Source organism: Paramormyrops kingsleyae, chromosome 18, assembly GCF_048594095.1.
Source record: "Paramormyrops kingsleyae isolate MSU_618 chromosome 18, PKINGS_0.4, whole genome shotgun sequence".
Taxonomy (NCBI): domain Eukaryota; kingdom Metazoa; phylum Chordata; class Actinopteri; order Osteoglossiformes; family Mormyridae; genus Paramormyrops; species Paramormyrops kingsleyae.
Window position 1 is genome coordinate 18,828,352 of NC_132814.1, and position 20,610 is coordinate 18,848,961.

A 20,610-nucleotide genomic window follows, 5' to 3' on the forward strand; every position below is an offset into this window, starting at 1 on the left:
GGCCAGTCGGCTTATCGTCCCTCTTCCACCAGGGCGGAGGGGAAGATTAAGCACTGCCGGGTGCAGCAGGAGGGCCAGACAGTGGTGCTGGGCACCTCGGAGTTCGACAGCCTGGTGGATCTCATCAGCTACTACGAAAAACACCCCCTCTACCGGAAGATGAAGCTGCGATACCCCATCAATGAGGAGACCCTGGAGAAGATTGGCACCGCGGTGAGCTTTGTACTTCTATGTGGAGCTTTGAACTTCAAACGGATATATAAAATGTATATTCATTTATATGTGCAACCCTCCCCAGGAGCCTGATTATGGATCCCTTTATGAGGGACGCAACCCTGGGTTCTATGTGGAAGCCAATCAAATGCCAACTTTCAAGGTACATCTTCCTAGTAGAGACCACAGTGGGTATAGTCAGTGTCTCCTACAGCTATGTATGAATGAGACATGGTACATTACAAGCATACAGCTGCGACTTGGGTAACTTGCTAGATGCAATTTCCAGGTTCCCGAGGCAACATAGTCATGGGAACCAGTGCTATAGGAAATACGGTTAGCTACACAAAATACCACCTGACCCCTGTAACGGCCATCCGTCTCCTCTCAGTGCACCGTGAAGGCTCTGTATGAATACAAGGCCCAGCGGGACGACGAGCTGTCTTTCAGCAAGAACGCCGTCATCCAGAATGTGGAGAAACAGGAGGGAGGCTGGTGAGTGGGAGGTCCTGGAAACTTTGCTTGCAGGGTTGATGACTGCAGCTGATTGCAGCCATGCGATCTTGTGCCGTAATCTTGGGATTTGATGCTGGTGTAGGGCACTGGATAGCTTTAGTTGCTGGCTTTGGGGGAGGATGCGGACTGGAAAGGAGAATGAGTACCCACTGTTGGTTTCAAAGTCTGGCTTTTCCCACCACTGCCTTAAACCAGAGGTCAACTCTTCATGAAGTATAAAAGATATCAGAGAAGCATGGTCTACATTTGTCGGACTTGAGTGTACTCTTGGTTTGGCCATTTGCCGGATGAACTCTTTGCCTGCCAGGTGGAAGGGTGATTGCGGCGGGAAGAAGCAGTTCTGGTTCCCTGCAAATTACGTGGAGGAGATCAGCCCTGCTACAGTAGAGCCGGACCGATTGGTAGGTGTGCTCCCCGCTGGCTGGCCTGCTCCTCGATTTTCCACTGTAGCAAAATCTCTCCTATGGGAACTCTTCAGGGCCTGCGGGGCAGCACCATGTGACCAAGGGGGTTCTTTTGATTGGCTGCTGACCAGCTCCTTGCTTTGCCTTTTCAAACACAGGCAGCCACAGAGAACAGCCCTCTGGGGGATCTGCTGAGGGGTAGTGTGGATGTGTCGTCCTGTCAGATCGGTGAGTTGTCCCCTTGCTTTTGGACATGGGCAGTTTCCCAGTGGCTCTACTGATGAAATTAATTCTAAGAAGAATGTTTCTAAGGTGTAGATGTTGGATCACTATAGTCGTTTTTTTTTTTTTGATTTGCAAGTTATATTTTAGCAATGCAATAGAAAAATCGTCTGGTTCCGATGCCCTTCAGCCCTGTTGACTTAAGCGGGGTTGGCAGAGTTTTCCCTGAAATGTCCTCCTCTGATCCCTGTGCCTTTGTGTCCTCCACCAGTTGTGAGACAAGAAGGCAAAGGCAGCAGGCCCCACGTCTTCTCCCTGCTCATGGGCTCTGGTCAGCGGCCCGGTAACTTCCTGGACATTGCCGCCAACAGTCAGGATGAACTCAAGGAGTGGGTCACGAAGATCCGGGAGGTTGCCATGACTTCGGAGGCCAAGGTCTGCAGCTGTTTCTGTCCATTGCTGGGTTATTGTCATTTCATTTCATGTCATCCCATCTATTAAGATGCTCTGAGGGTCTCTGGTTAATGTTTTTTTTTCTTGGCAGCTGGAAGAGGGTAAAATAATGGAAAGGAGGAAGAGGATAGCCCTGGAACTGTCTGAGCTTGTTATCTACTGTCGGCCAGTGCCGTTTGATGAAGACAGTAAGGCCAGTTTTTTCACCCCCTTATATCCCAATAGAGTCAACTTTGTGTTTGACAAAGACCAGTGTTATCTAGGAGACCCAGCACTGACTGAAATACACCCTCAAGACTCTCATTCTGTCCCTGACAGAGATCGGGACGGAACGGGCCTGTTATCGGGACATGTCGTCCTTCCCCGAGACCAAAGCAGAGAAATACGTCAACAGGATCAAGGGCAAGAAGTTCCTGCAGTACAACCGACTGCAGCTGTCCCGCATCTACCCCAAGGGCCAACGCCTGGACTCCTCCAACTACGACCCTTTACCCATGTGGCTGTGTGGCAGCCAGCTGGTGGCGCTGAACTTCCAGACTGCAGGTGGGCAGATCCGGACAAGCCGGAGACGTATACCTTGAAACTCCTGTTACCCTGTATGTAGGAGGTGTATGGGGAGCCTTGTATCCAATGATGAAACCTTGAAAGTGGCTCCTTGTTGGTTCGTCTTTAGACAAACCCATGCAGATGAACCAGGCTCTCTTCATGCTAAATGGGCGGAGTGGTTACGTGCTACAACCGTCCATCATGAGGGATGACAACTTTGACCCGTTTGACCGGAACTCTCTGCGAGGAGTGGAGCCCATCACCCTAAATATAGAGGTACACCTCACAGCTTCCTATTACTGCCGTTACCCATCCTTTCGAGACAACATGCAAGTTCATGTCATGGACATGATGATCTTTCTTGAAGTAAGTAATGGATCACAGATCAGATTGTGATGTTTGTCACCTACTCTCGCTTCCATTCAGGTGTTGGGGGCACGGCACCTGCCCAAGCATGGGCGAGGCATCGTGTGCCCATTGATCGAGATCGAAGTCTGTGGGGCTGAGTACGACAATGCCAAGCAGAAGACTGACTCTGAAGGTGGGGGAAGCCTGGAACTCTCGTGATAAAGGGATGGAATTTTGCAGAATGTTCGATTTCGCAGAAATCTGTCAGATGGCTAATCCCATGAAAGTAAAACCTACTGCTTCTCCCTACCCCTTCCACCTGCTCCAGCGGATAACGGCCTCAACCCCACGTGGCCACGGAAACCATTCCGATTCACCATCTGCAACCCCGAGTTTGCATTCCTGCGATTCGTGGTGTACGAGATCGACATGTTCAATGACCAAAATTTCCTCGCCCAGGCTACCTTCCCAGTCATCGGCCTTAAAAAGGGTATTGGCCGCCTTTTTCCCAGTTTTAAGTTTTAACCCAAAACACAATTTGCTCAGGTTTTTTTTTTAAGGATATTTTGTCATTTTGCATGTAGAAGGTCTGTACTTTGTAAAGCTTGTTTTGCATGTTGAATCATTCAGGCTCAACACCAGTATGGTGTTTCTACAACTGAGAACCATGTCAAACTAACTGCTTGTAAGCCAGCAGTGGTGAGGGGCTGTCATATGCTGTAAATGAGGAGGATGGGAGCAAGACCCATGCAGGCTCACACTCAACTGGTCCACTTGTTTGTAGTTCTTTGTGAATTGATGCCCCTTTTCCCTTGCAATCCAGTTGAACCACACATCCTGCCTACTAGATGGGTCAGGACTTGCAGCTAGTTTTAAGACGTGTATGTACTAGGACTGCCAGTATCAATTATATGAATAATCGAGTAATCTACTGAATTTAATCTGCTGATTCATTGAGTGATCTTTTATAATTGTAATTGGCTCACATTCAGTAACACATATGGTCGATTTAGGCCAGCAGTCTTCACGAGAACTACCTAGCGGTCCTAGAAAGCTACTATCCAGTAGGTTTTCTGTTCTATCTGGCTTCTGTTGAGCCACACCTCCTCCAGGTATTTACCTGAGAACAGGTGTGACTCAGCGGCCAGGTAGGATAGAAAACCTACTGGACAGTAGCTCAAGACTGGAGTTGAGACCCCTGATTTAGGCACTCCAATTCGCAGCCTGATAAATATCGCCATGTACAGTGTAGCCAAAAATTTGTACACTGTGGGGAAAAATGGTCAAAAATGTAAATGATTTAAAAACTTTAAAAAGTGTCATGTTACAATTATTTGTGTTATATAAAAAAAAACAAGAAAAACATTCTGGAATTTTCAAATGATGTAATTTCATCATAAAAAATATTTTTTTTCAGTGTACAGAATTTTTGGCTACACTGTACATGCAATTGTCACATCGCAAAGATTGTGATAGTCTGCTGGGTTCAAGGCATCAACCATAGAAAACCAAACCTGAGCTTTGCAATTTTAATGATGGTTCCTTTTCAAGTTTTTCTAATTATGTTTAGGAAAAAAAATTACTTTAAAATTTGAAATTTAGCTTTAAAATTTACCGCCACTGCTTTTGCATGAACTCTGCATGCACCGAGACAATGATAATCCCCTTGTTCTTGCTGCTGGACTCGCTCAGATCTTGTGGCGCATAAGCAAAAATGATTAGAGTGGAAAAGCAAACAAGAACTGGCCACAAAGATATGTCTTCCGCTGTGTATGTATATATTTGTATTCTGCAGAGATATTGAGTGATTTGTCGGCTCTGCTTTGTGTCTGGTGGCACCAATCAAAGCTCCACTAACTTATTTGACACTCCGGTAGTAGATAAGGTTTCTGTCTATATAGCAATTTTCAATTCCTAAATATTGTGAAATCTTCAAATATCGCGATGTGACCTTTTTTCTCCAGTATCATTCAGCCCAAACACACACGTTGCATTCACAAAAAAAATGTATTGGCTGTATGTCGTATTATGTGGCTAAGCAACAGGGCTAACCTTAGTTTTCAGCAGTTTGTTTTGACATACAGGAATCATGGAAAGTAAATTAGTAAAATAAAACCAAAGGCCTAGGCTATTCGGAGGCTAAGTAGCCATAGATACATGCCAACCTCGCATTATTGAGTGAGTCAATCAAACCTGAATTTCTTCCTTTTAAGATGTATTTGCATTGCAGTCGTACTGTGGTGTCATTTAAGTTCCGCCTTGCAATACTGACAGGCTGCATTTTCATGTGAAGTGCTTCCACACAGTTCAAGCTTTTTTTTTTTTTTTTTTTATTGGGACCTACGTATTGCCAAGTAATCGATTTAGCAAAGTTTTAATTGGTGCTTTTTAATAATCGAGTAATCGAGTTTAATCACATAATCATGATGGTTCTAGTGTGCACCTTTAGGGAGCTTGCCGTGTATGTGTGAGGGGTGGTTTAAGCAGTGCATTCTGGGTTTGTCCTTGCAGGGTACAGGTCCGTCCCACTGAAGAACAGCTACAGCGAGGACCTGGAACTGGCTTCCCTTCTGGTGCACATGGACATCATCAAAGGCAGAGTAAGGAACTTTACTCGAGCTGCTGTGGGGGTGCAGGGAGCGGAGCAGGATGGATCCCTACCAGCCACGTCTCTCCCTCTATCCTCTCCTGAGCAGCAAGAGAACACTGAGATGACCGGTGTCCCCCTTGGGGCCACAGCGGCAGTCTCGGGCCACATGGGCAGGGACAGACTGGCAGATGTGGCCTCCCTCTCCCCGCTGGCCGCCCCCCCAGGCCAGGCCCTGGCCTACCGGGGGCGCGACGGCTCCTTCGAGGCCCGTTACCAAACACCCCTGGATGAATTCCGGGTGTCCCAGGAGCCTCTGTTGGACCACATTGACGCTCAGAACAGACGGTATGCCGGCTTCCCCGTCAATCTTCGCACATTAATAATCATCCACTGGCAAATTCACTATTAACTGCCGGGAATGTTCTGCTAATGGGTTTAGCCCCCATCGACCTGAACTCGGAGGTTTCTAGAATAAGCAGCCTTGTGTAATGTCACCATTGACCAGATTCTGTGCTGTTCCGTAGCGTTTTCAGCCATCTGTTCTCAGATGACATGCATATAATAAGAGAAGATATATTGTATTGATCCCAGGGGGATCCCAGGTGTTTTGGAAGTAAATGTATTAGCAGGTCTTGAATATTTTGGTGCTTTTTTTTTGTCCCCTTTCAGACTGAACCGCAGGACCAAAGTTGGTGGAGAGAACAGGGTGTAGGCTGAGAAGCAGTGGACCACTGGAACTTTGGTCGCTGATGGCGGTGGTCTTGTAGAGAAATGTTGATGTTGTGCCGGCTGCCAGTCTCTGATCCAGCACCCCTCCCCCCCCCCCCCCCCCCCCCCCATTTAAACTGTGCTTCAACACTTGTGGGCACCAGACACCCCCCCCCCCCCAGATGTTGTTCCAGAGGACCTTGCGCTTAAACGCAGGTGTAGTGGATTTCACGCCTGGGAACCTGGGAGTATGTATGCATCATGATTCTCATTTCCCAGGCAGCCCCTCCCCTCAGCTGTGTCTACCAGGAAGTGGAACCGGGAACAGCTAACCTGCTCTCTGAGAGCTGCCTTTTCCATGTTTCTTATTTTACTTTTATTTAAACTTTTTACCTTTTTTTGTCTCTAAATGTATGTGTTAGGAAATAACTTCTCATTTAGCGCGTGTCTCGTTGCCGAACGCAGTGCGTTCAGCCAGTCCCGATGCAGGCCCCCCCCCCCCCCCCCGTGAGGACCTTGGAGGATGTAAACAGGAAGTGGAGCTTCAGGAAGGAGCTGTTTGTGCCGGAAGCCGTGATCTCAGGAAGGATGGGGCAGGCTCGCTCTCTTAAAGCACTAATTCCATAAAGTACATTAAAGATCGAAGCAGAATATAACCAGGAGGAAAACCGTAGGAGGCCGGTTTGGAAATGTACGTGTGTGTGACCTGTGGATGGAGGAAGATTGACCATGCTCTATGACTGTAGAGGACAATTACCTGAAACAAATTTGGGAATCAGCTGTATACCAGTGTACGTTTTTCTATTTTAAATAGCATTCCTTCCTTTTATTTTTCAGTAATTAAGTTCCCCTTCCCATACAATCACCATCTTACAGATTCAAACAATGTGGGGATCCAGCCCAGCGACCACAAGTGCTTTAATTTGTCCCCCTCCCGGCGTTCGCGTAACCTGAAGTTGTTGTGTGGCTCATTCCCCGCATGAGCAGCCCCTTCGTATCACTCAGCTGAGAGCCAAAGCCCTTTTTTTTATTTTTTAAAGAAAATCTCCTATACCAACAGCTACGTGGAGGTCATTTCCGTGGCCTGTCCTTGGAGGGCGGACTTCATTTCCATGTGACATTTCATGTCGGCGTACGGCTACAGGTGCCTTGGACACTTTTTAAACATAATCACCCTCCATAATCTTTTTAATTGCGACGGCCCTGCATCCAACTAGCCACTTACTATTGTATGGTTGGAGATTTGGTGTGCCTTTTACTGGATAAGTGCTGGCTGTAAAGTATTAAACAAGAGTTTAAAAAATAAACTGCAGGGTTGTTCCATAAAGGAAGGACCAATATTAATTTTTGGAGGCCTACTTATGAATTATTTGCACTGCTTTTGCTTATTGTATTATTTTATTGTTCTGTTCTCTCAGTAATGGTAATTGTTAAAGTTGTGCTTTAACAGAATTCCCCCAAAGTAGCAGTAGCTGTCTTCAGCCAGCAGGTGTCTCTGTATCACAGTAGTGGAACATCAGTTCTGAATGTAAAAAAGCAAACAAAAGTCTGTACTGGTGTCTTGAGCCATTAAACCTGCTTTGTACAGTTACTATGGGTTTTTTTTTTTTTTTTTTTGTCTGACAGTATATGGATTAGGAGATTCCTTCTGTTCTGCAAGCTCAGAGGAAAATCCCTGCACACTTACTCTAGCTGTGGTGTAGCATAAACGGGATCAGAGGAGACTTACGGCTGTTTGTTTGCTTGGAGGATATCACAGGAAGCGATGTGCTGGTTCACAGCGGTGAAGCATATGCCAGGGAACATTCAGTTCTAACAGAAGTGGGGTGATGGGGAAATGAGACAGTAAACCAGCTCCACAGCAATATTATACATGGATATCATACAGAAGTTCCTGAGCTGACCTGCACAGTAGGTTTAAAGGCATCTCTCTGCACTTTCCCCCCCCCACAGTGCTATATGGAAACTTTGACCAGTTTTTAAATGGGAGTATTCCAACAAAAGCCATACAGCTTGAGGATTCAGTACTGGGTAGCCAGGGACTGAAGAATAAAAAGTTCTGAATCTTGCTTTCTTGCTTTGCCACTCACACTTAAAAGTTTTTTTAAAAAAAAGCAGCCCCAACCCCCACAGTAGTGGTACAAATTCAGTGAGCCTCCATTGCTCCAGGGCTTTTGTGTAGGGTGAATATTTTGAGCACCATGTAAGCGACGCCAAGCGGCCACACGTACTGGCTTTCCCTCCAGCTGTATCCGTCGCCTCGTCTCCATGCGTCACGCCTCCGTGAGCCCAGTCAGGCCGCACATTTCTCGTCTCGATCACGGAAGGCACCCACAAGTGGACGACTAGGCACAAGTGCTCTCCCGTCACTGACCAGTCTGCTTTCTTGTGCCTTGCATACTTAACTGTGACATTCTGTTTGCAATTAAATGTTTTGTTCGTCTGCGTTTTCTTACTAACGTTCCATTTTCAAAGTCTTTCTGTAATGTGCCTAAGCAGTGGGGGGTGAAATACTTTAATTTTACCTTTCACATGAAAGATATTCAAGGCTAAGAAATAAAATACTCATTCAATTCCATGGCTGTCAACCTTTCTTTTGTGGGGCTAAGCTACATAAATTTAGTTCCATGTTAATATTTTTCAGGAAGAAAAAAACCACATTTCTCAGTAGTTATACTGTTTATTCTGGAAATAAATCTGTAAAAATGATACAATAGGCCTAGTATGCTTGAAATCCAGTAAAACTGACATCTTACACAGTCATCATACTGAAGAGATTCTGAAAAATCCAGGATAATGGAAAACTGTTGTGCTAAATTACGGACTGCTAAAATGTACGAAATGCAGTAAGCTTCTTCTAGACACCAAGTTACTTGACGACACTCCAGTTCCTAGTGTACCCTACAGTCTTCCGGAAAAAGTCTCTTGATCCATGGTCCAGTTTGATCCTCGAGCTGGGACTGACCTGGTCTATCTACTGGTCTTAGCACCTTTCCTCCACATGTCGGCTGAAGTCCTAACCCTTCTATCCCTGCCCGCCAAGCACCCTTGAAGAGGGACGCCGACCGCCATACCCTTCCCAGCTGAGGCCAAGCCAGTGGCCTATCTGTGTGCTTTTTGAGAAAGGGGATGTCTGTGCAATCCGACCACAGTCACAAAGGCTGTCACCAACAACACTCCCAAAAAAAAAAAAATGGCCATCTGTAAACCCCAGGAATTCTCCTCTTCACCGGCCGCGGTCCGTCTGTCAGTCTGTTCCTGGAGCACACAGATACTCACGGTAAGTCTCCATTACAGGGCACAGCTTGGAAGACAACAAGAGGAATAAATTTCATCTTCCAGTCCTTTTGGTCTTTTAGACAGTGCACTAGACCGCACTGCTTTGCCATGTGATGGCTCTGACCCACTTTGAGATATTTACGACTGAGCTAAATGTGTCACGGAAAGCTTTCCTGTCTGGACATGCTATCCGCTCTAAACGTCGATTTCCTGCGATGACTCCTCCCTGCTTAACCCCTCAGCATATTTGTGCATGCGAGAGCACAGATTCCTACACACACGTCTTAAGACACAACAATCCCTCTGATTCACTTATAATAGCAGTATAACAGAAATTAATATAAAGCGAAGCAGTCTGATATACATCCACATTTGGTTTCCACAGTCCCTTTCATGTTTTTTCTGCTTTTATGGTGGCGTCAAGTATTCAGATTGGTGTTAGCATGACTGAGTGTTCAGGAAGATGATAATAAATAAAGTCTCACTACTACCACCTGAAAATGTCATGAACACTTTTGAACACAAGTCTCACCTTCCTTGGTACTCGTGGACTGGGCTTCTGTGATCTGTGGACTTTTTGTCACACCCTCGCCGTGTGGTTCCTGGTTCTGCTCAATCGTCTGTTCCACGTCAGTCATTTCTTCTGCCTTGTCATCCGGGAGCAAGCCGGAGCGTGTGGCAAACCACCGCCGGACAAGGTCTTCATCAAGCCGACTGGCTTCTACCAGTCCCTTGACGTGCTCCTCCTCCAACTTTCCATGAGTATTCAGGTGCTCCTTCAGCACCTCAGTATCGCCCCTCTTGTAGTCCTCCTCTTCAGCCATTTGCTGGTAGCTTTCAAGCCACTTGAGCTGTCCATTCTTGTACACGTACCGGCTATCACCGAACCAGCGCACCACCTCTGGCCTTGGCAGGCCCGTCCTGGCGATCAGCTCCTCATACTGAGGGCTGCTGGGCCACTGGGTGCGGGCAAACACTTGTTTCAGCAAATGCAGCTGGTCCGGAGTCTTTTTGCCACGAGTAGACGTAGATAGATGTGGGACTTTTGGACTCTCAGCCTGTGTGGGTGGGCTGGCCTCAGCTTCAGGTTTGCCGTTGGATTCAGTAACCTTGAGCATTTTCAAATTTATCTTGATGGGGTTCACTTTGGGTTCAGACCCTGGAGTGTCTTCCTTCTGCTTGTCATCCTTGGTTTGCTGCTTGTCATCCTTGGTTTGCTGCTGTGTTGATGTCCCCTGTGAAGGGCCATCTTTGCCATCTTTTACTACAGTGTCCTCTTCCATGACATCATCATCATCTTCCTCTTTCTCTGCCTTCTCAAACTCTTCCTTTTTCTTCTCAGCTGCTGCCTTCTTCCGACGCTCAGAGAACCAGCCGTCAATCTCACGCCGGGTCATCTTGGTCTCAGCACGCAGCCTGTCGACTTCCTCAACAGGGGGCGTGGGGTTCTGCAAGAAGCTGGACTCGAGGGCCCGTATCTGTTGAGGGTCCCGTTCCTTGTAACGGATGGCAGTGAAATCTGGCGTTTGCTGCCGAGAGACCCGGCGAGATGGAGCGGGTGGAGAGGTCTGGTGGTGATGCTGCTGCACTGTGCTCTGTGAGGACTGGCCGGATTTGGGGATTTCTGCAGAGGTGGGGCTGTCGGCAAAGTCAAGGAGGGAATTCCCGCTGAAGAGGCCCCCTGTGCTGGAGCGTGCACCCTTCAGGTTGCGATAATGGTAGCGCCGGTCACTGAACCACTTGCGTACCTCCCGGATCGTTAGGCCCGTGATTTTGGTGAGCCGCTCCACCTCCTCTTGATTGGGGAACTGGCAGCGAATGAAGCTCTGTTTGAGGGCGCTCAGCTGCTCCTGCGACTTCTTGTTCTTGTAGAAGCTGGGGTCCAGAAAGCTGCTCGGGAGCGTACGTGAGCTGTGGGTCATGCTGAGGACAGGCGGCAACGCGTCTGCCGTTTTCTCGTCACCGCTGACGCCGACAACGTCATCGGTGGAGCCTTTCTTCGCATCGCCGCCGTCGTTGCCAGTGCTGGTGGTGCCGTTACTGCTGCTGCCGTTACTGCTGCTGCTGTTGGCTTCACCACCTTTGTTGCCATGGTTGCTATTGCTGCTGCTGCCGCCACTGCTAACGTTAATAACACTGGTGTGACTAATAGTGCTGCTGGGGGTGATGCTGGTGCTGCAGGTAGTGCTGCTGGTGCTACTGCTAGTGCTTGTTGTTGAGCTGCTGGTGCTGGTGCTGCTGCTTCCACTGGGGGTAGTCATGCTGCTGCTGGTTATACTGCTGCTCGTAGTACTACTATTACTACTACTACTACTACTACTGCTGCTGCTGCTGCTGCTGCTGCTAATACTGCTATTCGTACTGATGATGACACTGCTGCCGCCACTGCTGCTGCTTTCAACGGTGCCCACCACCATGCTGACCCCCTTGTCCGCCACCAATGCAGCTGTGGGCCTGGCTTGCATCAACGGCTTGGCAGCCATCTGAGGCTTGGGGGTGACTGCCAGGGCCACGGGGGCACTGCTGACTTGGAGGCCATTAGCGACCAAAGGCTGTGTGACAATTACCCCACCCTGACCAACCAGGCTGCCCTGCAGGATGTGGGGAATGCTGTTGTGGCCCAATGAGGCCGGCAGGACAGTGATGGTATGCTGAGCAGGGCCATGGTGGGTTTGCCGGGGCTGTGGCTGTTGAGGAACGGGAGGAGCCGTCTGGATAATAGTGTTGAACATCTTCCGGCGGGCGTCCTCGATTTCCTCGGGTGACCAGCTGATTCCCTGCTTCAGTCGCTGGGCGGTGAACCAGATCTTGATCTGTTCCTCAGGATACTTGGTGACGACGGTCAGGTAGCAGAGCTCAGCTTTGGTTGGGTATGGGAATTTACTGAAGGAGGTCTTTAAGAAGCTGCTGTTGTCCATGGCGGCATCGTAAGTGGGGATGCTGCTCAGGGGAATCATCACCTTGGGGAGGTTCCTAGAGCTTGTAGTGGATGAGGAAGAGGACGAGGCAGATGAAGAGGCCGTCATAGTGGCCGACTGCTGATGAAGGGTCCGGTTCTGCACCACGGACACCACCTGGGTGATGGCAGTCTTGAGCACAGGTAGAGTTCCGGAGCCATTCACAACCTGCAAGGCTGTTGGAAGAGCAGGCTTGGTTACTGCTCCATTGTGAACTATGGTGGGGACGTGTGTTACTGCTGGCGGCTCAATCTTCTCTGCTTCCTTACTGTTGATAGTATCTAACTCATCCACGCCGTGAGACACCACGATCCTCTTGGGCTCAGACTTGCCCTTTAACATCTTCATGATTGGCGTCTTTGTGATGGAGATCTCAGACTCTTTGGATCCCTCGTTCACCACCAGACTCTGCTCCACAGTTATCCGCCGGTCTCTTTTCTTCACCTGCAGCGTGGTGTTGACTGTACTTGGGTGGGCATGGGCGTTATGCAGGGCCAACCCCTCGAACTTTGCCGCTGACACTCCACAGTCCAAACAGTAGAAGCTGGGCTCAGCCCGGAAGTCAGCATGGACGTTATAAACATGGTCCAGAAAGAGGTTTAGGTCATGGGACTCAAAACCGCATGGTCGACATGTGTATGTGCCTCCTTCTCGTTGTGTATTGCCCTTGTCAGAGCTGGAGGCTTCACCGGCCTCCTGAGAGCCTTGTCCACAAGAGTCCTCTCCAGAGTGGAAGATAACAGGACGAGAAGACGTACAGTCTAGCAGGCCATCCTCCTGTTCCCTGTCATCCTGCGTGTGCATGGTCTTCACTGGGATCATACATGGGATAGTGGATTTCCTCTTGCTGGCCATGGCTTTGAAAAACAGAGGGGTATTTGAGTATGAAGTGGCAGGGTGTTGTTTGGTTTTAAATGTAGAGCTGGTGTTTCCAGTCAAGGACCAGCCATTAAGAGATTGTAGTGTTCCTGCATGACCTTTCCGTAACCTCCAAGGTTTCTTCCCCTATTCAGGCCTGTTTTCAGCACTGAGAAACCAACCTACAAGGAAAATCGAAGATGAAAACATCATGTGGCAACATTTTGGCAAATGACACGAGAGGACTACTGGACACACATTAAGCAAATCTTCGTTGACCATAAATCTGGATTTTGCCCCTGTATATTTAAGGAAAACAAATGCAGAAATGGGGGATTAAAGCATTTAGCTGAGGCGCTGCGCTCTTGACGGTGCAGTCATTTAGTGGTTTACTTCATGCCAATGACATTTCACTGACAGTGCAGAATGTGAGAGAACAGTCACATTTTCCAGCTCGATCTGCCCACTGCCTTCCATCGCCTGCTTGTTTAAGTCGTCTGCTCTGCTCCACCTTATTTACCACATCAACAGTGAACAAGAAGCACCCGAACTTAGATCACAAGCTGGCAACAACATCTCAGCACATTAACGAGTAAGCAAACGTCTTTGCACGGCAGTTCCCTAATTCATTTTGGGAACCTCCTATATCACAACTGTGTCAGAACATTTTTTATTAAAACGGTCATATTGCTTTTTCAGAACCAAATAATCTCTGTCCAAAGCTTAGCTTCTCCACGGCTGACTCTGACCAGAATAACTGGTTTGTAAGATGAATGGATGAATTACCTTTACCAACTCCTTTTCACCGCCATACATGTAACTGTCAGCTATATAAATTAATGCTTTGTTTCTTAAGAACAATAGAAAAGAGAACAGTATCAAGTTATAATTTATTGCAACCAGAAAGCACTTTCAATCTCAGTGGTTCAGAGGACAATAACCTTAACTGACTCCTTTTCATCTGGATCTGCAAAGACCACCTCAGAGTCATTTATTCAATCAGTAAACACATTGTGGATTCAATGGGATTCTTATCCCCAACTGATGATTTTCGTTTTTTATTATTATTATTATTATTATTATTATTATTTTAAACCCATAATTGAACCATCATCCAAATATAACTCAGCTGTGGTGTTAACCTCCAGAAAAAAAAAAGAATCTACCAGAAGAGAAAGACTAGGGGATAGAGGGCCGATGAGCTTCCGCATGTAAACACGCCATTAGCGAGAGGAAGGTGCTGCTTACCAAATGTGACCAGTCGACAGTGATGTTTACCGCTCCATGAGCCGCCTTCCTGCCAAAAATCTGGGTCACCTCCATCTTACCCTCTAATCCCAGTTTGCCAGCACGTTAATTTGTTCTGCTTGCAGAAAGGTCGCGGCACACTTACACCAATGCACCATTAACCCTACGAAGGATGTAGATGCCAGATGAATGCAGAAAACCCAGACCCACAAGCTCTGCAATGCCTGTGCAAGAAAAGGCCTCAATTCGCTCCAAATCTTCTCTGATCTTTTGTTTATCTGTATCATGCATTTTCATCAACCAAAATAACCAAATCAAAAGCAAATCAAGAACAGTGACACTTGCAAGATTCGTCACTAAAGTCGACAATAATCATTGAATATTTTAGGAATAATACAGAGTATGTTGAAATAGTTTCAGCAGTATTGGTGTTTCTGACAAATTTATGGTTCAGACAAATTTATTTTCCCCCCATTAAAAAGAAAAAATTATCATAATAAATTATCATACATATACACACACAATTTACACCACTACAGACTAACAGAAAAATGCTTGTTCCTAAATGCAGGTTGTTCACACACATATTCATAAAAACTACAACCAGCTTGACAAATTGTCCAACTACACCTTGAGATGTTTAAAGTGAAAATTCCAGTTCACAAGTGCACAGAATGGATCAATGTCTGGTACACGTAACTGTGACTTTTGGTGGGGATATCAAAGTAGTTCAGTGCTACTGGGACAACTGCAACTCAGGCAGAAAGGGGGTGCAATAAACCTGACCACGATCTGGCGTGAAGGAAGGGCTTAAGGGAGACCCAGAACAAAAGGGTAATAAAAGTGTTCCTCATTAGTCTTTGTCCAAATGAACAAGGTGTATAGCCTCTTCGGAAGCCATCACACATAACGGTGCTAGAAGAATGTAACGGCACTCAATGACGTCTTTTCTCGTCAAACCGAAATCAAAATTGCTTTATTAATGGGCTGATTGACATGCTGTTATTAGCAGAATTAAGCTCTCGTTGAGGAGGCGGGAAAACATTCCCCCTCGTGGAGCACAGAAAACAGTCATTGATTTTAAACTTCCGCACTGCCTGAACACAGCGCCCCCTTCAGCAGATCTGAGGTGAGCGTAAACGGAAGTAGGCATCCTCCTGGACACTGTGAGCAGTATTTCAGCTCAGGGTCTGGTCCAGTCCTTCTGCACCACTGTAGGTGTTTGGTTATCGTGAGCGACATGAAGCTCAGGTAGGCCTCCAGCATCCCTGACCAGAACACACCTTCAGCTCACCGCCCACCACTAACATAATTCTCCGACAAGCACAATATCTAAAGCAAGAACCACGATGAACTGGGCTACATTGGCCAGTGCTGTTCTGTTATTCTACTGCAATCAAAGCCCAGACATGTGTGCTTACTGGAAGGTGGTAATTAAATTTTTTAAAATTATACACACTCAATAAAAGCAGTGCCTAGTTAAGTTAGTGATATATCACGATCATATTCAATTTACTGACTGATTAGAAAAATGCTTTAATGTAAATCTATCTTGTTATGTCAGCTACAATACAATTAGGCTAGATAGCCCATAAAACAACAGACTTTAACTTCAAATAAAGAGCTGTTTATAGCTAGCTTAACATTTAAATTCCGGAGTAATGGCATTGACTGAGGTTGTCTAAGTATTCTTTTCTATTTTATCGGGAACTGCTGCTCCAAAACGGAAACTTCGTGAACACATTGGGCAAAAAAAAAATAAAAAATTTGCTTGACTACAAGACGACGTAATGTTTAATGTATGGTAAATGCCATATCAGAAAGGTCTGTATGAGGGCGGTCTATGGCCCCAGCATTTCCAGGTATGGAAGAGGGACAAAATGTTCACAGGTTATTGTGCTCTGTAACATTTAATTTGCTAATGGTAATATGGTGGTATGACTCGGTGCAGCTCAGTATGGCTTAAAGGTGGGGGGTATGGAAAACATAAGGTGTGGTACGGGCAAGGGCACAGACGGTGGAACCACCGAGTGACGGCGGAACAGGAAGGGAACACAGTGTCCTACAGAGGCAAGAACTGCCCCTGAAGTCGGCCTTACTGCCCCACCGAAGCCGTTTGGTTCCACATGAGAGGGCACAACCCTGGCAAGGCGCAAGGGTCATATGACAAAGGCTCCAGGGGAGGGTCCAGGCCTGAGCAATATGGACGTTTACGGGAGCTGAGTGGGAGGGCTGAGTTGCAGGGGGGAGGGGTGGAAGCGAACATGAGCAGGGGGTGTGAATAGCTGCAGAGGAGGCGGTCCAAAGCTTCGACAAGGAATTTTCTACCACATCACCCCCCCACCCACTGCTGCCACCACCACACTCCCTCCCTCCCTCTGCTCCACTCCCCTCCTCCTCCTCCTCCTCCTCCTCAGCAAAGTCCAAAGCTTCTGGAATTTTCCTCTCTGAACCGAACGGCTGTCTGGAAACCTGAACTAAGCAGAAGCTTGTAAACTGCGTCAATTGCCCCAGACAAGGGCATCTCTGAATCCGACCATTAGGGCACAATGGCAGGACCCCACCGCATACATCCCGGAGCCAGTGTTCATTCAGATGTTTTAAAACTCCAGTATAAAACTGGGAACATATTCATGTGCATGCTGTCTATTTTCGGCCAGGTGAAATCAAACACTGGTGCTATATATGGTTCAGGCACACAGTGGGACGTATGCCATTTTCGTGTAATTTCACAACAATACCACTCACTGCCGCCTTTGTAGTCATGGGGAAAATTCCATGTGTACGGTCAACAAAACTTCTGCAGGCCTTATGCATGCGTGTGTCCGCCTGATCCGATCGTGGCTTCCCTTCCAAAATGGTTTACCTTCGTTCGGCAGTAGCGACCCCCCCTCCCCCCGCCGTCTCTCCTCTCCCTCTCCAAGTTCGGCCCAGTCCACAGGGAAACAGGTCGGCAGCGCTACTGATGTGTTACTGTCCCCATGGCAACCCCCACCCCCGCCGTCACCACCGCCACCCCTCCACCCTACAGTCTATTTCTCACACATGCAGACTGTTGCCACCACACTCAGTTCTTGCCCCCCCCCCCCCCCACCCCACTTTGTGAGGCAACACTCCAGTCCAGGCCCCCGTCCTATTTCCGTGCCTCGGGTGGTATTCGGGTCTCTTAGGTGCCGCTGATAGCGGGGCAGGGAGTCTCCACATGCCACCCGCAGCCTTTGGCTGGCGTTCCCTTCGACTGGAAACCAGGATTTACGGTCGACAGTCCGCTCGCCATGCCTCGGAAACGACAAGAGCACAGCGTGCCGTTTCTGCGCCCCGACTGACCCTACATTCGGCGCTGGCTTTCAAAACAGCAACAGAGGCAGAGATATTTATTGCGTAAGGATACGTCTGTTTGTGTAACAGCAAGTCTGTTTATTTAATCTTTAATTCGGGCAAAATCTCATTTTGCTGGTGTCAGTCCGCACCAGGAGCAGGAATCGCATTTAGCTAACGTGAAGATTCCATGGAAAATACTTCGCTGGCAGACCCCAATGGTTGAGCAGCGACTGGATGCCACACGCCATGCCGCTCCACCTAAAATGGCCGACATCACAGGCTCTCAACCAGCAAGGCGCTGCGTGGCCGTCCCCCACACAGAACCCAGGACAGAGGGACTCCTTTTCATTATGTCTAGGCCTAAAAAAAAAATGTCCAATTCCAATTGTGCATTCCAAAAAAATATCTTTTTTGAACGAACCTTAAACGCTTATCCAAAAATGTCCCAGACAGAACAGTTTGCATACAAACTGGAAAAAAATTTATATATATCTACCATTTAACATGCCAAGTATTCTGCCTAACACATTACATTGTTAAATTATTTTAACAGAAGTAATTCTATAATAACAACTGGAATACAAAAATAAGGTACTCGATCTGGATGATATTTAATGGAAAAACTACCTAATAATCAAAACATCAACAATAATTTTAGGTCGGAGTTCTGCAGAAAACCGTTTTCAATAAGTTCCATGATACTCAAAACAATATAAACAGCACTCCTAGAAACACTTTCATTGTCATTTTATAAGACACAAACATTCATCTATTTTCAATGGCAAAGGAAACCAAGACAACCTTAAGTGACCTCTCTGTTACCAAAGCAGTAGTACTGTACACGAAGTATCAAACAAGTAACATGAAGAAACCCATTCAACAGCAAAGCTGATTTATTTCTTCATTAAAATTTTGATATGTGTTACTTTGTAAAAGCTACAGAAGCATGTGGGCTATTAGAAACATATTTCAAGAGACGGCTTCACGGATTACAGGTATACGGTTAAACAGTGCTTTGAATGGGTTAGCTTAGCAGTGACCTAAAAGCATATGGTAGGATTTTGATTTTTAAGTTGGACTAAGAGCATGCCAATGTTGACATTCACTATAACGAGTGGTGGAGAAGTCAAAGGTCACTAACCAACAGACACTAAAGCACTATTACTCATACCCACATTCCCACATATTTATATACATGTCAAAAATGATATTTCCAGTACTGCCTCAGAACACCCAGGTTATATCAAGCATCAATGAAATAGTGCATTTTCTACTCCAAAACAGAACTGCAACACTGAGAATGCCTACAAGCAACAGGCATCTCTTATAAAACAATACGGAAAATCTGTATACCCGGAGTAGAGAAAAAAGGCACATACACGATATGATTCATCCCTAAACAACAAATGGATATAAGGTTAAACCCTGAATGAAACAACCAGTAGTGCTGCAGTGTTTACCCCAGGCAGCATAAGACAGTTTGATATGGGGGGGGGGGGGGCACTTAATAATTGAAATTAAGAGGTCTATTTGTTGAAGGGATGAGGACAGCCAAATTAAATACTGGCGGGCATATGTACCCTCAGCCCCCTCCCCGGATACTACGCCCCTGGATGCAGGTAAGCTATTCGGCTGGCTTCTAGACAAGCGTGACTTGCAGTCTCGAGCTCTGAAAATAAAAAGTCCACCCCCGTCATAACGCCAACTTCTGTGCAGAAATCAACAGTTCACCACCCTCCCCATTCCCATCCCTGTCCTCATCCACGGCTGCACCGGCATCAGAGACTCGGAGGCAAGCCGATGAGGGCTGTGTGTTGGGGTACAGGGTGGCGCACACGGAGCCGATGTGCAGCCTGTCGTGTACGTGTGCGGGTACATGGTCAGCAGGAAAAAAAATGAAGAGGGGAAAAAAAATACTCAAAAAACATAGCGAACAAAACTGGCGCGTGCTGCCCTTCCGCTCAAGTTTCCATTAGCTCGCGGAGTTAACGCTGGCGCGAGCTACAGCCTCGCGCTGACAGTGCCCGAAAAAAGGGGGACGGGGAAGACACCCCCCGGAAAATAAAATATACTCAATACGCGCCCCCCCTCGTCCACTGTCGCCATTTTAAACAGGCGACTTCGCGTAGCTAGCAAGCTAAACTGCCCTGCACCGCAAACCAAAAGGTAACGTTAACGTAACTTTATAGAGGTGAAATTAAATAGCGGCACCACGGGAGAAACGAAATACTGAAACTGAACTTACCTTCCAGTTGATTCGGCAAAGGGTAAATGGGTACGATAAACAATAAATAGCTAGTCGTACAGCTATATAAATAAATAACATAATATTTGGGCTATACTTGGTGCCAATTGCAACGAGGGGGTGGACCCTCTCTCGTGAAGTCTTTCGGGTGCTGAGAGAAAAACCCGACAATGGTCACTACAACAAGGTGCAATGGCCTCTTATGTCTTGTTTATTACGAATCGATCTGGCCAGAAAGAGGAGGCAAAAGAAAATACTACGTACGTACCCAGTGTAGGAACACGTGATCCAGAGCGTCACCCATCAGCAAAACCCTCGGATCGGCGTGAGCTGCTGCTGGGTACACCGGCTCGGTCGGGTGGAAAGTTTATTTGAGGGGGGCAGAAAATACAGTTAACCAAAAGAAATCAGGCACTTGGTGTCTGACTGATGAGCTGCCGTGAAATTGACGCTTTCGCGTGTGATGCGTTGTGCAAAAGTTACGCCGAAGTCACCGCTCTGATATGCTAATAAGCACCATGTACTGTACGTGTCTGGTGTAATACTGCCAAATGACACTATTTGGACTGAAACTGAGATTAGCACGAAATTATAATAATTCACAATCTTTCTGGTGTTGAAATATGCTGTGTTATTAACCATATGGTTTGATATTTATGTTGATAAAGTGAGAAATGCGTTTAATATCACTGGTATTTTAAT

The 20,610-nt window shown here is 46.9% G+C and overlaps 2 protein-coding genes across 3 annotated transcripts in view; one reads left to right on the forward strand and one right to left on the reverse strand.

Moving 5' to 3' along the window:
* plcg1 (phospholipase C, gamma 1) overlaps nucleotides 1-8,102 on the forward strand; it is a 28,742-nt gene extending 20,640 nt beyond the window's left edge. The window contains exons 20-33 of the mRNA XM_023798946.2: nucleotides 33-213; nucleotides 299-376; nucleotides 605-708; nucleotides 1,037-1,130; nucleotides 1,292-1,361; nucleotides 1,627-1,790; nucleotides 1,900-1,996; nucleotides 2,127-2,351; nucleotides 2,482-2,630; nucleotides 2,781-2,895; nucleotides 3,031-3,192; nucleotides 5,214-5,302; nucleotides 5,399-5,637; nucleotides 5,962-8,102. Of these exons, the coding sequence (XP_023654714.1) occupies nucleotides 33-213; nucleotides 299-376; nucleotides 605-708; nucleotides 1,037-1,130; nucleotides 1,292-1,361; nucleotides 1,627-1,790; nucleotides 1,900-1,996; nucleotides 2,127-2,351; nucleotides 2,482-2,630; nucleotides 2,781-2,895; nucleotides 3,031-3,192; nucleotides 5,214-5,302; nucleotides 5,399-5,637; nucleotides 5,962-6,004 (1,810 nt within the window). The 3' untranslated portion in view covers nucleotides 6,005-8,102. The remainder of the gene's footprint in view (nucleotides 1-32; nucleotides 214-298; nucleotides 377-604; nucleotides 709-1,036; nucleotides 1,131-1,291; nucleotides 1,362-1,626; nucleotides 1,791-1,899; nucleotides 1,997-2,126; nucleotides 2,352-2,481; nucleotides 2,631-2,780; nucleotides 2,896-3,030; nucleotides 3,193-5,213; nucleotides 5,303-5,398; nucleotides 5,638-5,961) is intronic.
* Nucleotides 8,103-8,660: 558 nt separating this feature from the next.
* zhx3b (zinc fingers and homeoboxes 3b) lies at nucleotides 8,661-20,493 on the reverse strand. 2 transcript variants are annotated; one of them, XM_023798880.2, is made up of 3 exons: nucleotides 20,177-20,493; nucleotides 9,812-13,276; nucleotides 8,661-9,258 (listed from the first exon to the last, which is right to left on the reverse strand). In XM_023798880.2, the coding sequence occupies exons 2-3, from the start codon at nucleotides 13,089-13,091 to the stop codon at nucleotides 9,248-9,250; spliced, it is 3,291 nt and encodes a 1,096-aa protein (XP_023654648.1). In that variant the 5' UTR covers nucleotides 13,092-13,276; nucleotides 20,177-20,493; the 3' UTR covers nucleotides 8,661-9,247. The 2 variants fall into 2 exon arrangements, with proteins under 2 accessions (XP_023654648.1, XP_023654646.1); XM_023798878.2 differs by lacking the exon at nucleotides 20,177-20,493 and adding an exon at nucleotides 19,909-20,170.
* Between the last annotated feature and the right edge of the window lie 117 nt (nucleotides 20,494-20,610).